Here is a 17217-nt window from a genome sequence, read left to right on the forward strand (position 1 = left end):
TCCGTCACTGCATCTGTCTGCAGTACACCATGTCTACCTGGCACACAGCATCCTTCCTCCCCAGAAAAGCACAGCTGGGACAGAGCGTAGAAGAGCAAACTCAGGTAGGAAAACAATGTGGCCAAGCTGATGGAGGGGAAGGCTTAAATCACCGGAAAATGGGATCTTGCTGTCTTTAGCTTCTAAAAAAGCAACCTTTGCTGTGGCAGCTTAGCAGCTGGCCAGTGTCGAACGAAACACTTTTAATGAAAGATGTAGAAAGAAACTAAGCCTGAATCCATGTTCTATCTCATTTCTGCACGAGGTAAAAGCCACAGGGCTGGTAGTGAGGTGTCAGAAAAAGCTCCAGCTGCCCAGGGCAGCCTAGGACAAAAGGGAACTCTGCTTGCTCAGCTGCTGGGTTTAGCAGCAAGTCACTGCGTGTCTGAGTAATGTGTCACTAGTGCTGGAGCTCTGATGTTCTGTGGTATGAAGGTGCCATGTGGGCACCAGAGCCATTAACTGAGGAGCACTTTGCCTTGAGATAGAAAGCTGGGGTGGAGAGCCAGTTGGCAGAAAAAACTTCTATCTGGGCTCATCAGGGGATGAAGTTTTTCTGTCTGATACACGAAGCTCGCATTAGTGCTGGGCAGAGTCTGCTGCACGCAAACATCGTTCTGGATGTCTGCTGCACCTGCTCCATGTCTGGGCAGAACTGCTCTGGGAGCATGCTTTCTTGCTGTGGAGGAATGAAAGGCTGTTGATAAGAGTTGTCATCTTGTTGGGTGTTTTTCTGGTTTGAGTCATTCTAGCCATGGTGAAGGGTGCCAGCGATGCCAGGAGTGGCAGCATGCGTTTGGGCTGGGGGCTGAGATCCAGGTAGCAGAGTGATAGAGCTGAGGAGGAGCAGTGAAGTGCAGCCTTCCTCTGGATTTGCCTCTCAATTCAGTATTGCAGCAGGCAGGTGGTGCTCTGGGTTGTGGGCCCTGAGGGAGAGCTCAAGGTGGGGGATTGGTCTCTTCTCCCTAGTATCAGGTGATAGGAAGGAGAGGAAATGGCCTGCAATTGTGCTGGAAAGGTTTAGGTTGGATATTAGGAAAAATTTATTTCCTAAAAGAGTGGTCAGGGCTGCCCAGGGAGGTGATGCAGTCACTGTGCCTAGAGGTGTATAGAAAACATGGATGTGGCACTTTGGGATGTGGTTTAATGGCCATTGTGGTGTTGGATTGGTGATTGGACTCAATCATCTTGGAGGTCTTTTTCCAACCAAAATGATTCTGTGATTCTACACAGGCATGCACTATGGAAATACAAAGATCCAAAACCAATGGTACAGAACTCGGGAAGTGGTCAGAAAGTAAAAGGCTTGGGCATTTGTATCACCATAGTGCTTTCCAAGGCAACACAGGGACAATGTGACATAGGAAGTGAAACTACCCTTGTGTTTAAAAGTTGATTCCTAATGCACATGGACATAATCTTGATGTGAAAGTAGCTGCTGTGTCATGGTGCGGTTACTTTCCTGTCTACCATGAAATACATTGCAGCACCTGTACCACCACCCCCATGTAGTGTTCTCTGCTCTCACAACCTTAACATGAAATAATTTCTCCTGCAAAGTCTTGAAGAGGTTTGCTGACCATTTGTAAACTAAAGCACTGTGAAGTCTGCTTGAGAACAGAAATGGGAGCAGGTAAATCACATATGTATGGCATCCCCAAAATGCAGAGAGGATACAGGTCATCTATTGCTCCTTGTTTGCATAGTGTGTCTAGAACAGCTTCAGAAATTCGTTAGCTTTAATGTGTCTTTTGTTGGTGATCCCTTTCAGCATGTTAACATAATTCACTTTTTATTCCTTTTTGTCAGGGCAGTAAAGAGTCATTCTGCTTTCCCTGAGCCTCTGTGGTCTTCCATTAGTCCTCAATCAATTATTTATTCATGGGGAGAATATCTGAAAACAGTCCAGTCTGGTAGTAATGGCACTTGACTGTGTAGATGAGTTTGAAGTACTTGATAACTGAACCCAAGGGAATAGCCAATCACATAGACTATTAAAATTGCTTTCCTGCCACAAAATAAAAATATAGCCTTCTGGGTGGAGTGTGCTGAACTTTGATGAGGACATGAGGACCAATGCATTTTAGATGACATCTGGGTGTGCCTTTAGCAAGCACAGACAAGGGGGTTTTTAAAAAAACCTCTTACCTTCAAGGTGACTGACTTTTGTATTGTGACAGAAAATGTGTATTGTGCAATCCTGGTCTATATAAACATGGGGGGAGTTAGATACAAAATCTTTAATCCTGAGTTTTGATCTGGTGTGGTGCCATCACATCTCAGAAAAGATTCCTGTCTGGTTTACCTGTTGTTTCTTGTCTCCCTAGTTTAGAAGTATGTTTCAGTGAGGATTTGTGCTGTCATCTTCCTGAAGAAAGGGATTTATAATCCATACACTCTATGCTTACATAGTTAAGACCTGTGTAAGTGAGAGGGGACCTGACAGCTTCACATCTTCCTCAGCTAAAATAGTAAAATCCAGGAGTCCTGTAGTCTGCAGTGTTGGCCTGGAAAAGGCTGAGGTTAGAACAATTGTCACAAGCACCTTAGTGTAAGCGAGGTGAAGTGAGGCAAAGAGTGAACACAGATTCACAGCATGAATTGACTCTGAATCAGCCAACTGAGAGACACATGCTGCTTGTGGGTAACACCCCCAAATTTCCATCTTAGCTGGAGCTGCATGCCAGTGTTAGTCATTATTCCCAGTCCTGTCCTGAAAATACCCCTTGTGCTTCCTTACAGAAACTTCCCAGTTCCCAGCTCTGGAGTTGATACTCTGTCTCCTGGGTAATGAAAGAAGCAGTGTGTTGTTCCTTCATGTTGAAAGGATGTGACTGTAGATGTCCATGGAGGGACTGGCTTGGTTATCAGGGAAAGGACTGTAACAGTCTGAAAAGCAATCTTCTAGAGTGCTGCTGCAGAAAGCCAGGTCATGCCAGGAGAGACACAGACACACAGTACCACTGGCTGTCCTCTGCAGGGGCCAAAGTGTCCTCCTGCACTGGGGAGATGCTGGTTGGGTTGCAGTGACTCTTGTGACTTGACAGCTCTATATGCTCAAAACTCAAGAGCTGGGCAGTGCAAAGTGCTTCATTCAGGTCCCATTTCTGTCCTTTTACTAGGTGGGGGTCATTTGAGACAGAGTTTATTTTAATTTTCTGACTCATTTCATGTATTACAGGAAAAGGGAGGTGGCAGCTTTTTGTTCATGATAGCTGTGTCAGCTGAGCATTGATTGACTCCTGCTCTAAGTTACCTCTGCTTTGCTTGCAATCGGGCAACCAGCTAAGGCACCTCATTTGGGAATTTAGGTAGTCTTGCCAGCTGGTGAGTCAAATTTCAGAAGGGCTGAAGTGCCTTGGTGTCTCTCTGTGCTATCTAGAGGGAGCCCTGACCAATGAGGCCTGTGAGTGATGTGATGTGTACCTGACATGACTTGGGAACAATATCACCCAGCATTGTTTGTGGACAGTTTGGGGTCTGTTTGAACCATTTGGGCTGACACATGGGATCCAGTCTGTCCCTGTTGACCTGGCACAAAACTCAGTGTTGCTGTTCTGCTTGGGGAGCAGTCTCCAGAAGTGGGGGCAGGATTGCTGAGAGTTCGGTGTGCCCTACTAAGAATTTCACCTCACTCTGTCATGCTAATCCAGGATATTTGGGCTTCACAGAGCCCTGGGTGAATCACCTGTAACGAGTGAACAGCAACAGTAATCCACATGAAATGAGAATCTAAATCTTGGGTTAATGGCCCACTTGCTAAGCTCCTACAAATTCCTCTTCCATCTGATTTCACTGCTGTTATTTAAGTGATTGCTGTGGAAAAGCAGGTCCCGAACAGAGCAGTCAAGAAAGCACTTTGCCCACAGGTTCTCTGGAGTTTTGGGGGAGGGAAGAGGGGGGAAAGATAATGAAAGATAATCAGTGATGGTCACTGTTTTTAAAAGAAACTCTCAAGACGGCATCTCCTAGGAAATACATTAAATCTTTGCTCCAAGCAGGGGGAAGAAGCAGTACCCTCTCCTGTGCAGGAATGGGCTGCCTGTGTGCTTTGTGCCCACAATATGTCACTAGCACGGGAACTGATCCTTTGCTCTACACATAAAAATGGTGAGATATTCAACAGCATCCATGCTGCACTAGTGTTGCTCTTTTAAAAGCTAATGGTAAACTTGGCAGTGGAAATCTACAGGTCAAAGCCAAGTGTGTGATGGAGAAGTCTTTTTTTCACTGATTTGCCTGCATTCAAGATCAGGCTGGGCAAAGTAATCTCATCCTTACCAGATGCATACGGAGAAGTGTGCCTGACTAGACATACAAGTTCAGTGCACAAACATCTTCCCCACAGGGCTCTGCTAGCATGACCAGTGCTAGCACAGGTTGGTTTGCTGCCCAAGTTGATGCCAAAGGCAGCTTGCACACATGATCATAATGGATAAGACCACCTTTGTTATTTGATTTTTTATTTGATATTTCCTGGAGTGAAAATTTCCTCCAAGGGAGGGAAGTGTGGATTTCATGGTAGCTGTGAGATTAGTAGTGAGAGTACAGGGAAGTTGCTTTGGTATGAACTACTGTGCAATTCCCCCAGGGTGAGCTTAGCAGTGCCTCGATGAAATGGGGACCTGTGACTTTGTGCTGGTGGAAAGAGGAGCCTTTTCAGTGCTGTAGTCCAACTCTGATCCTGCCAGGTCAGTTTGGAGCTGGGACATGGCCTTCAAGCAGCTGTACAGTGGGCTGTAGACAGTTGGTGATGGTTAATCTTGGGTAATTCTTATGCTTCATCTTGAAGACCATGTTGTACTGTGGGCACAAGCCTAATTTCATTTGAATTTCTGTATCAGGCTTTGAATCAATGTTGGTCTGTTTTTGTCAAGATGACATAACAGGCTTATGCTTTTTAACCTCTCCTGGTACTGTCAGTCATAAGTCCACACCCGATTCTTGTTTGTGCATTTGGGTCTTGAGTGTTGTACACCTCATCTGAAGACTTTCAGGCAAAGGGACTAACAGAAAGAAGCGTTGTGGTTTGGGTTCTATTTTCTTTTTCCCTCTTTCTGGCAAGGGTAAAATAGGAGCTCTGTTGGGAGCAACTCGGCAAGCGAAGTTTCAGAGCCAGCAAATTCCGGTGTTGCTGTCCAGTGGGACCGAGGAGTATATCACAGGACTGGGCTGGCAGCTCATCCAGAGAGGCAGCACGTGGCATGCATACCAAGAGCTGGACATGAAGCCTTTTTCTGTCCACCTCCTCCCTTCCCTCAGTAATGGGAGGACATTTGCTCTGAGATTCAGAGAAATCCCTCAAGTGTAGCTCCTCTTTCCTGAATAGCTCACATCAAAGTGCAACAAATAATGTATATATTATATATACACGATATAAAAAAATGTACACAGACTAATGTGGATGTATCACTCTATACAGATTGCTACATTGGAGTAATCCCCAAAATGGTGCAATCTCCAGCGCGTCTGTGTTTCAGCAGTAATGGCTCCAGCTCTCAGCTTCCCCATTTCACAACAGTATCTTTCTGCCCTTGTAAAGCTGCCTTTGGAGACTATCATTAGCCTCTCCTACAGCTGCTGTTCATATAATAAGGGGGGAAGCTTATAGGTGTGCCTGACCTTGAAGGCATTCAGGGCACTCATGGGGTCCTACTGCATCTGTACCACTGAAGTTCAGACCCACTAACATGGTGGAAGCTTTGTGATTATCTATTGTGGTATGCCAAAGGTTTTTTCAGTCAATGCCTGTATACTTTAGCCTACCACTGAAATTTAACTGGAGGATGAATCATGCCCATTCATCTCAATAGCAATGAAATCATGTCAGTAATTGTGTTAGGTTCCACAGACGCTCTTCTGAAGTGCCCAGAGGGAGGGGAGGTGGGGCTGCTGGCACTTCAAACCATTAGAGAGGTCTTGGATCCCAGGTAATGCCAGCTCCTTGGCCTTGGGCACTACTTCATCTCTGGAGCAGAAGCCCAGGAACCACTGGGAGAGGGACCAGTGCACTAATGTGGTCTGGGGAATTGCTTTTCCAGCAAGAAGGGGTCAGGCAGAAAAGGAGCTGGCAGCACTGGGTTCCAGCTCATCTCCTCCAAAAAAAAAAACCACCATGGTGCTACCTTTACCCCCGGCAGATGACTTGCAGAAACTTGCCTTAGTTTGAAGGCTGCTTGGCTTTAAAGCATAGTAGCAGAGTGCTTCTTGGTGCAAGTGCTTGCTGATCAGAGTTCAGTCTAAAACCCAAGTGACAGAGCAAGAATGTATTTTAAATTTATTCTGACTTACCCCTGTGAGTGCATAGACTACTATAGGGTGCCTTTGGATGTCCTGAACACCACAGACACAGGTGGGTATGAGTATGTCCCTCTGCCTTGCACAAATCCAGACACCCACCTTGCCTTCCAGAGTGGTCTTTAGCCATGTGCTCCGGTGTGAGTTTTCAGAGTTCAGCCACATATTCTGGCTTTATAACTGACCCTGGACACAAGGGCATATTGCATCAGTCTCTACTATCTTTGTGTCTGCAAGAGAGGTGGAGTCTGCTTTGAAGGCCATAATTTTTGTGCCCTATCCTAACACACAGGCAAAGAGTGTTTCAAAATATTTGTGTTCTATGTGCCAGTGTGGGTGGGTTAGATGATGCAGGGAAAAGCCATGAAGCTCTGTTACATTCTGCCATGTTCCCCCTCCGCAGTTCTTTGTGGAGTCTGTAGGATGTGCTGTGGTGGAATGAGTTTTAAAATCCCCAGGAGTGGTGCTGGGCTTCTGACTGGAGAACTGTTCAAGTAGTGAAATGCCTGTGGGATCAGCCTTCCCTGGGAGCCTCCTCTGCTCCCTACAACTGCACAAACAACTGACAAGGACAGATGGTTGTCTCCTGTTATATGGCCTAGCAATGAGTGTTAGTTTGCAGTGGAGTTTCACTCACTCATACCACTTACCTTGGGTCTGAGTTGGATTCTCAAATCATTATGTCATATTTCTGCCTTTGCCTTGTTTCTGAGAAATGCCAAAGTTCAGTCTGGAGCAGTTTAGTTGGTCCCTGAGCACTTAAGTGTGGTCAGCTTTTGAAAACAAATTCTGGTTGTTAGGACAGTGCAGGAGGGCACCTTGCTGTTTCATTCCTGCTTTCTGGTAATGTTGAATTACAAGTACTTTAGGGAGAGCTTTCTTTCACTTCTCTCCTGTTAACGTTGCACTGCAAGTTGCAGTACATCTGAATGGGTTTACACCTTAGCAGTTGATTGGAAAGTAGAAGGAATGTTTTCTTTACCTAACAGAATGTTTTTCAAGAAAACATGGAGTTAAAGTTATGTTTTGCAGTCCCTGTGCTGTGTTTTGACATGACATCATTGGACTCTATGATCTTAAGGGTCTTTTCCAAACTAAACAATTCTATGCTTCTGTTGTGCAGTACCCTGAAGGACAGAGCACGTGGACTAAACCCTGCAGGGTTTAGGGACTGTTTTGTGACTCTGTAGGCACATAAAGCAACGCTTTCCATCTCAGCATGTCAGCCCCAGGTGGTGTAAGTGGCTACAAGCCGTTTTTATGTTGTGTAGCAGTGCTGAGTCTTACCTTTGGTTCTTCACTTGGTTCTGCATTCAGCAGTGTGTCCTCTGTAAGCTCCTAGTTCTTCCCTGTAAAATATTACAGGAGTTGAATGAAAGGAAGCCTCTGGCACTGGAAGGGAGCAACGGCTCATGCTTTCATTTGGCAGCAAAACTCAGTTCACACCGGTTTTGTGAGGCTCTTCTTTTTTTCTTCCCCCCCCCCACCCCCATCTGCTTTTTGTGGGTTTCTGTTTCAGAGGCCAGTAACTTGGCTTTCCATTTCCCCCTACCCTAAAGATGTGATAGTAACTAAGAAAATAGCAGCAGCCCAGCCTGGTGTTTTATGTCTTAGCTCTAGAATACATTGCAGGAGTCTTCTTTAGGCTGTATTTATTGCTACGTGCTGACATTCAGCTTTATCACTGCCTAGGAAATTTGCTTAACTCTTCCTGGAATCTGAGGGAATATGAGTTTCAGGGTATAAAAACTTACTTGACCATAAAAATAAATTATGTTTGGCTGCTATTAGAAAAATGTGGAAGATGTGAACCATTTTCTCTGGAGGAATTTTTAAGTGAGTTCTCTACAACCCAAGGCACATGGAACTGAAAATAGCCTTCATTCCCAAAGCGGTATGAAGTCTAGGGAACAGAACACAGATAACCCTAGTCCAAATCTGGTGAGAGTGGAATTGTGAAAATTTCCTTGGAGTTTTCTAACCGAGTTTCCAAAATTTCAGGTGGAAAGACAGACAGAAAATCATTTCAGATTTTGTTGGCCTAAAGTGATTGTTAGGGCTTTCTTAAAGCAACTCAGGACAGTGTTAGTTTCCAGTAAAATAAAATAGTTTAGTTCGGATGTTATTAGTGAATTGAAAGGAAAATGGGGAATTATTAGTTTCGCATGGGTATTTAGGGCATTACATAAAACTGAGACCTCCAGCTGTTCTCCTCCTTATTTAATCAAAATGTTGTTTTAAATCTGCTGTCAAATGTAATTGGAACAAGACCTCTAACTTGAAAAATCCTACCCCTTCAATAAGTATCTTACCAACTGTGCTATTCAGCAAGTTCTGCATCTCTCATTCTCTGTTGAAGTTGCTTCATTTAGCAAAAAATATTTGCAGTTTTGCTGGAGCAGGATTTGGAAATGTGTGTTGCCTTAGCTACCAGAGCAGGCAGGAGAAACACAAATTTCTCCGTCATGATTTTGGTATTTCTGTGAAGTAAAATGACTTCAGCAGAAGAAGTGGAGAAGAATAAAAATCTGTTCCTCTCTTGTAAAGGGGGTTTGAATGCATATTTGCTCACCCAAAGGTGTTTCCAAGGAGTGTCTGAATGGCCTTCTATGCTAAAGGCTTTTTTAAAAAGCCATATTTTTTTTTCCCCATTCAGAAATGCCAAAATCCCTCATTTAATAATTCAGGGTTTGGGACTTTTAGTTGTGTGTTTAAAAAAAAAAAAAGAAAACACACCACCAACAAACATTTGTCTGGAGTTTTGCATTACTTGTATGTATGTTTGTGGCTTGCTCCCACTGCTCTGTACACACATCTTTCATAACTATATCATTTCTATCAAGATGGGAACACTAGGCTTTTATGAGGTTTAAACTCAACGGTAGGAATTACCAAACCTGGGAGAACCTTCAACCAAGGTGCAAAACTGAGGCATGAAGCCAGTTCCTGCCACCTTTACTCCTGCGAAGAAGACCTTTACTGCACGTACAGCCCTCACAGTATGGAGTGATAAAACCTAAAGAGGAAAAAAGAGAAAGCCCCAAACTTCATTTTTTTTCAAATATAGTTTCTGCATCATGAGTGAGATGATCAGAGTAGAGTGAGTGACAGGTATTTGTATAACACTGATTCCATGGCAAAACTCCCTGGTGCAGGGAAATTGTATTCGACAGATGCTTCAGAAAAGGTCTGGATCATCTGCAATTGTAATTTTGGAGGTTTTATGACTGTTAAACTCAAGCAGCAGACGTGTAAAGAACACCTCTTCCAGGGAGTGACGCAGAAGCAGCTCATTTTGTCATTTCTTCTAGGTCTAGACTAAACCAATGCCGTTAAGCCAAGGTACCATAGCTGCCTGTGAGGACAAAGGCTGCCTTTCTGAGTCAGGATGAAGCCTGTTTTCCAGTGGAGGTTTGCCAAGGAAAGGCAGAACCTCAGCTGGACCATAGAAACGGAGCCCTCAAAAAACCTCTCCACTGTAATTGCTTCATCAAACTGCTAAAAATATTGAATGGAAAAATGGAAGTATTAAGGAAATGAGGTAGATTTGGGCTTTCTGAGCTGGCTGACTTCCAGTTTCATCAGCTTCCCAGAATCCTTGCTGTGAAAATGAAGAACTCCTTGTAAATCTCAGAAACCTGTCAGTGTTTTTCCTCTCATGTGGCTGTGCTGGTTCACGGAGTACAACTCATGGGGAGAGCTGTCAACGTTGAGCAGCAAGTACAGAGCTTACGACTGCTGGGATTGCTTGAGACGAATGCTTAAACATAAGACCAAACCATGGCCTTCCCAGAAAACTGTCATCCACGGCAGCTGGAGAGAGCAGGCTTCAGAGAAGCCACATGGCTCAGCCTGCTACTGTGCTGGCCCACAAGAGCTGCTCTGAGGGACGTGTAGGGCCATCTTCTGTGGCCTTGCCCAGGAAAGAGTTTTGAAAAGTCTTCTTTGGATATGGGAGGTCCTCTTCTAAAATGATCTGCACGTAGCCAGAGTGCTTGGTGTAATGTCACGTTACAGGATGTGTGAAAATAGAAAATGCAAGTTTTGAAATTCATGCTGCTGGAAAGAAGTCAAGAGAAGCCAGTATCCCAACTGCAGGAGGAGACAACAGGCAGTCTTAATGGGTTTAACGTGCAATATAGAGAAGCCAAAGGGCTGGAGGTTTGCCTTGTGTGGTAAAACTATAGTTGCTCAGCAAGAGGCAGACAGTTTAAATTTAATGGCACATAATAGATGGAGGCTGTCTGGGAGGATGCAGCAAGCAGAGCACCTGAAGAAGCTCCTGGCATCTTGGTGCTGTAATGAGGGTGGTGTATTATACAGCTAGCAGAGACTTCAGGCCTTCTGCAGCATGTCGTGTGGGGAAGAGGCAGAGTGCCTGCTGATCTGGTCTGCACAGCTGGCTTTGCCCTGTGGCTGTCGTGTCTCTGTTCATCAGATTCTCGATGAGGGTCTGTAACCTGCTCACTCAATGTACCTAACTGTGTTTCTGTTGGTTCAGATATAAGGAAGGTGTGTTTTCAGGATTCTCAGAACATGGTAGGATGTGGCAGATGTTTTGGGGAGCAGGGAATGGTTTGCAAGGGGCATCTCCAAGGAAGCTCACCAGAACACCCCTTCCAGTTGGATTCCCCAACAGTTGGGCCTGCCCAGGACCAAAAAGGTGTTTGCTGCGTTTAAAACTGAGCCAAGAATAAACTGCATGTTTCAACCACATCATTGCAGATTCCTGGAAACAAGGCCTGCCTTCATGCTTGGAGGGATTTCCTTCTTTGCCAGGAACCACAGGGAAGAGCAATGGGAGCTTTGGCTGTAAACTCCTGCTGAAGGCATACCGTCATGGACGAGCACGTACAATACCTCTCACTGTGCTCACCTAAAGCCTTGCCAGGATGAGCCTTCACCTACATGCCTTAGCAGCCATTTCTGATTCTCTGAAGAGGGAAAAATAAGTGTCTTCTGCTAAGCATCCCACCCACAGCAAACAGTGCAATGTAAGACAAGCATTGGTATTGTCCTTGGCATCCACATTTCAGGCCAGCAAACGGCCGGTCATGTGCTGGGAAGGGCAGCATCACTGCTAGAGGCTTTTTGCTGGCTTGTGTTGCATTGCCATATTAAAGAGAGGATGTATTATCTTGTGATTAAGATCAGTAGCTGGAATTCAGGAAGCTGGTGTTCAGTCCTGGTTTTGGGGGGACATGGGCAAATTTCTTACCTCTATCTCTCACTTTCCTGTCTGCTCAGAAGAGGCTAATAATACTTTTTTGTATCTCTTTAGGACAGGATGTGGCTCTGATTCTCTAGCACAATGCATCTTTGATCTTTCCACTGTAACAGTGAAGTAGAGGGGTAGAGGGGGAGCTGTCTCAAGCTCCAGTGAGGCTTCTAGTGGTGATGTGGGCTGTACAATGTGTAGCAGAGCAATCAACCTTCTTGTTCTAACTTTAAGATCATAAACAGAGGATGAACAGGACCAAGCTGGATTCAGAATTTGGCTTGCCCACAGGTTTTCATTTTGATGTAGATAAGCCATTACCTATCTTAGCACCCTCCCTGTTGCTCCCCTTACTCAGCAAAATAGATGTCCAACCAGAGGGCAAGATGAATCAAGTTCCAATGCAGATTTCATGTAGGGGCCCTGTGACCCTCAAACATAACTTGGTTTGTTTGATCCTCATCTAGACATCTGAATAACTTTGAAAGCAACTTTTTTTCCTGAGCTTGTAAGGTGGCTTCCCTCTCTATAAAATGGTAATGGTAGCACTTCTCTGCCTCAGAGCTGCTGTGAGGGCTTTAGTGCAACTCAGTATCTGAGACAGGTAAAAAAATCAATTGTGACCTATTTGTACTGCACAGAACTTGCATCACGCTTCTTTCCCCCATCTGCGATGGTGTCTAGAGCTTGTCTGGCAGCTGAAACGCAGAGGTGCTACAAACTGATGTGTATTTTTAGGAAAGCATTGCCAAAGTCTGTAGATGACCCACTGCTTTCTGGTCATGTTCTGGATAGCGCTGCTGACTGCAGGCTATTCCCTCAGGCAATGTCAAGGTTGGCCAAGCTGATAAGCTTGGTTAGGGCTCTTGTCATTTTGGCAGTTCTGCTTTTGACGAGGAGCTCTCAGGCTGTTAGAGGTGACATATTGAAAAATGTGTCTTTCTGCAGCTTGTACAGTGTGGCCTTTGGCTGCAGGTCTCTTGTGGCAGTGACAAGGAGGTCTGCTGCCCCAATGAGCATTATAGGAGACATTGATATCTTACATTAGTGCAGTCCTGCTGGAATTGATACACCTGGGAGGACTTGAAGACTTTGCCTTGTGGTGGAGGCATCCTGTGGTGGCTGAAGATTGACCCTCCCTACTTGGTGTCCATAGAGCATTTCTTTTCTTCTCAGCCGGGAGAAGAAGACTCAGGTGGGGTTTGTCAGTTGGGCTTGCCCCAATACAGGGAAGTCCAGGGACTTAACCCCTGATGCCTCGGGCAGGAGAGGGAGTCTGCTCCCCATCTTAAGAGGCTTCATATGCCCTGCTGCCTTTGGCTGTGTGCTCCCGGCACGGCACTTTGCTGAATCAGAGCATGTCCTGTGTGGTGCATTTTGCTGCATCATAACAGCTTTATGCAATCTGACAGCTCTGGCAACCTCTGCTCCAGTGAGCCCCAGAGCTAAATGAGCAGGAGCTCTGCCAGCCAGGCTTGTGGTGAGTTTGGAAAGCCATGTGGGTGAACTTGTACAGCACCTGCCTGTATTAAATGCATTTTGGCAGAATGGTTTTGGTTCCTCCCTCCCTTTTGTAAGAGATGAAGCAAAAGAAAACCCCTCCTGCATGACCTCTGTTTATTTATATTTTTTTGATGATGATGAGGTTTGTCCAGTTTACAGGTTAAGCTTCTGAAGCCTGGGACGCTGCCTCCATTTGTGCTAGGGCTGCTCCAAGCACAAGGTGACTCAGTGAACAATTCTCATTGCAGGGACTTGAAGCTGGACAATGTGCTGCTGGACTACGAGGGTCACTGCAAGCTGGCAGACTTTGGAATGTGCAAAGAGGGCATTCATGATGGCATTACCACAGCTACCTTCTGTGGTACACCAGACTACATCGCTCCAGAGGTATAGGAAACATTTCTTTTACCAGAAAAAGTTGTTTGGAGTGTAAAAAGCATGGGTTAGCATTGGAATAGCAAGCAAACTCTCTGGTGTCTTTCACTGCATTTCATCTGACTGCCAGATACAAGCCATCTCCTAGGTGTATGCTTGTATTATCAGTTCCTTGTGCAAGCAAAGCATGAATAAACCTTCAGGCTGCTGTAGGTATTAAGATACACCAATAATTTTCTTAAGGAAATGTGAGGTTAAAAATGGAGAGACAGCTGCAAAAATCTTGATAGAGGTGAATACAGATACTAGATTGGTTCAATCTGAGTAAAGGTTGAATGTTCCCTCATTTACAAATTCCTTTTGCTACCTCCTCCCATTCTCTGTCAGTTCCCAATTGCACTACAAAATTAATACACACCTCTTTAAGGACCAGCTGTTCTGCAGATGCTGCCAAATGTTCTGACAGAGTTTCAGATTCTTCTTCAACACAGTTGAATTTTTGTCTGCGGTAGATATTTGTGCCTTGCTTATGCTCCTCTCCAGCTGAAAGCCTTACCTTTGGAGCTGGGCAAGAAATTCCTTCCCAGGGGCAAGGAAAAGGCAATGTGAACCAGCACACATGACTGCTCTGCTGCTTCTGAGGCTCAGCTAGTTTTGCTGAAACGCCCCTTCTCCTGCTAAGCCCTACCATCATTTCCAATGGCTTGTTTCCCAGGTGACCCTGTGAGCAGCCAAGCTAGTTCAGTCCTTGTCTAATGCATCTGGTGTACTTCTGTGCTGCTCTAGGGTTGCCCAGCTTGAGATTACCTGTGTGTTCCTGGATGTACAGCCAGCCTAGCAGAGAGCAATGCTAGGATGTGGCAAAAACTTCTGCATTAATATTTCCAAATCCCTTTTTCCTCCCTGCTGAAGTTAAGAAGTTTCAGTATTAATATTTCTTTCCCTTCAGATCCTGCAGGAGATGCTGTATGGCCCTGATGTAGACTGGTGGGCTATGGGCGTGCTGCTGTATGAGATGCTGTGTGGCCATGCGCCTTTTGAGGCGGAGAATGAGGATGACCTCTTCGAGGCTATTCTGAATGATGAAGTTGTCTACCCAACATGGCTCCAGCAGGATGCAGTGGCAATCCTCAAAGCAGTGAGTTCTTCCAGTTATTTGCGTCCTCACTGTCCTGGCTTTCTTCAGCCTAAATCTAGCAAGAGAAGAGAGGGCTGGGGTATGGGCACTCAGAAGTTGCAGTTACCCTGACCATGACCCTTTCCTTATCTTGGATTGAAGAGTAAACAAAAAGTATATAATCCTGCTACACTTAGGTGTGTTTGCATAGTCATGTCCTTTATACAGTTCAGCAGCCAACTTGGCAAGCAAAGTGTGCATGTCTGTGTGTCTGGGCATTTCCCTGCTGACTTAATGATTTACAACATATGGTCATCTTTCTGAACAGAAGCAGCAGGTATATACAGTATTTGATCAGTAGTGACTGTGCGATTTCCATGTGACTGGAGTGGCAAGTAAGTGAAGCGTTCACAATAATCCTTCATTTTGACTGTTGGTGATGCCAGCTGTGCCTCATGGATCGCTATCTACCTGCATACAAAGACAGGTTTGATTTTTGTGTGCTTGGGATGGAAAAAGTGGGGCTGTGCAGCAAACAGTTTGAGAGCTGTTGCTGACTACACTTAGTTCTTGTTCTACCATATATTCCTGAATTTTCCCACGAGCTCTCTTTTTCATGTGCCTCAAATCTTTGCCTGTCCTGTGGGAATGAAGCTGTTTAAGGTTTCAGACTGTGTATGGGCAAACAGTGTCTAGTGCACTGGAACTGTCTGGCTTTTCTGTAATGAATCAAAAGGTGATTAAGTGATGAGGGTGTTACTAAACAAGCCAGGAGACCTAACCTGGCTGTTCTGCCACTGACTTATTCCTGCTCCTGATCAAATCAATATCTCTAAGCACTCCTTGGAGAGAGAAGGATAAGAGTATTACCTTTTCTTGTAAAAACACTGTGAACAAAGATACATTTAAGACTGGGACTGGATGCTGCTAAATATTGTGGTAATAGAGGATCTTATAACTAGTTGGATAGCACTGATTCAAAGAAATGAGGTAATCAAAGATGGGGCCATTTGAAGGAAAGATGAGAGTTTGTTTTCCTCAGGTCTTTAGTAGCAAGAATCTGGAAGCTTTCTGCTGAAAGGTTTCTGTTGTATGTGAACTGAGAAACTACTTTCTGTAGCTGAAAATGCATCTAATAAATTATACAGAAATCGACTGAGAATAAAATCTACTCCTTGAGGAGGCAAAGGGCTGTGCTTTGAGATCACAAGTTGTGCTCAGGAGTGGTTGTTCGTTATGCTGAAGGCCCTCTTGGGTTTTGGAAACAACCTGCAACATACTTAAATTTTTATTTTTTTAAAAAATGATGTTCAGACTCATTGCAGCTTCTGGAGCAGCATTCATGTTGTTGGACTGGGACTAGAGTGTCTGAGCCAATTCCTCTTCTGCTGTGACAAGTAATAGCAGTGCGGATTTGTTGCAGGTATCTTGCATAAGTATGAGGTGGAGATAAAATCTGCTCAGATAGATGCTCATCCTAGCAGGAACTTCAGGGTATAATAAGATACAAGTTAGGCTTCTGATGAAATGCCTGTAACCAGTGCAAGCTGCAGTCACCCCAGGCTCCTGTAGCCCATGTTCTGAGGCCAGCTTCTAACAGCAGGTCCCTGGCAAGCAGCATGTTGAGAAGCACTGGAGAAAGAGGGCCAAGAATTGGAGCAGTGAGCTAAGAATTTAAGTAGTGACCAGCCAGGAGTCTCCAAAACTGCACAACTTAGCAATTGCTGGTTACTTGTTTGAAAAAGGTCTCCCCTCCAGCTGCTCTACTTGTCTGCTCTGTCACGTGTTGCTAGTGAAACCCAACTGAAAACAAAACTGCCTCTCTGAAATGCGCGTGCATTGCTCGAGAGATGCACTGCACTGACTGCTTTGGAGAAAAGGCTGAAGTTTAGGATGTTAACCAGGAGCCTCGTGATTAACTAGTGGGAATTTGCATGAAACTGACATTTTTACTGGAGCTTCAGTTCTTCAGTATTTCTGTTGCCTGGGTGGCTGCTACCTGGAGGTGAATTTAGTATCTTATTTTACAACACTGGTGATTGTTTGCTACAGTCTGAATTTCTGCAGCTTAAGAGTGGCTGCTTTTGGGATCAATACCTGTTCACTAGAAGAGCTTCTCACTTCCTCCTCCCTTTTTTTATGCTGAGGTTTTAGAGGCATCAGACCATGTTTGCTTTCACAGGAAGGAAACATCCTGTCATGAGATTGTCTGGGGCTCTCGATGAAAATGGAAGAAACCCACACACTTTGATTTCTTTTGAATGATAACAAATATGATTGCTGCTGAGATACTATATTTGCAGTATGGTGATAATGTTTGGTCACTATTTTTAGGTGTCAGTATGACACAGAGTGGTGAACCTGTTTGGGTTTTTTTTGTTCCCTTGTGGCCATTTTATGAGGGCAGACAGTGTACTTTCTACTTACTAAATACATACCTTTTTTTTCCTGACAAACTCCTGTTATTAATGTTATTTCTCTTAGGTACAGCATTGTTATTATGCAAGCATCTTCTAATCACTACTATGTTTACCTCCAACAAAAAGTGAATTTGAGCTCCCTGATTTACAGCTGTGTCAGTGCATTGTAACCCAGGATATTAAGAACTCTGGAAAACTGGAGCACTCAGCTGCTACAGTGACATAAATGATAATATGTAATTGCATGG

At 44.7% G+C, this 17217-nt stretch overlaps 1 protein-coding gene across 1 annotated transcript in view; it reads left to right on the forward strand.

Annotated features, from left to right (window-relative positions):
- PRKCH (protein kinase C eta) overlaps nt 1-17217 on the forward strand; it is a 117060-nt gene that overhangs the window by 83462 nt on the left and 16381 nt on the right. The window contains exons 11-12 of the mRNA XM_009903912.2: nt 13306-13444; nt 14382-14570. Coding sequence (XP_009902214.2) covers nt 13306-13444; nt 14382-14570 — 328 coding nt within the window. The remainder of the gene's footprint in view (nt 1-13305; nt 13445-14381; nt 14571-17217) is intronic.

Source organism: Dryobates pubescens, chromosome 5, assembly GCF_014839835.1.
Source record: "Dryobates pubescens isolate bDryPub1 chromosome 5, bDryPub1.pri, whole genome shotgun sequence".
Lineage (NCBI taxonomy): Eukaryota > Metazoa > Chordata > Aves > Piciformes > Picidae > Dryobates > Dryobates pubescens.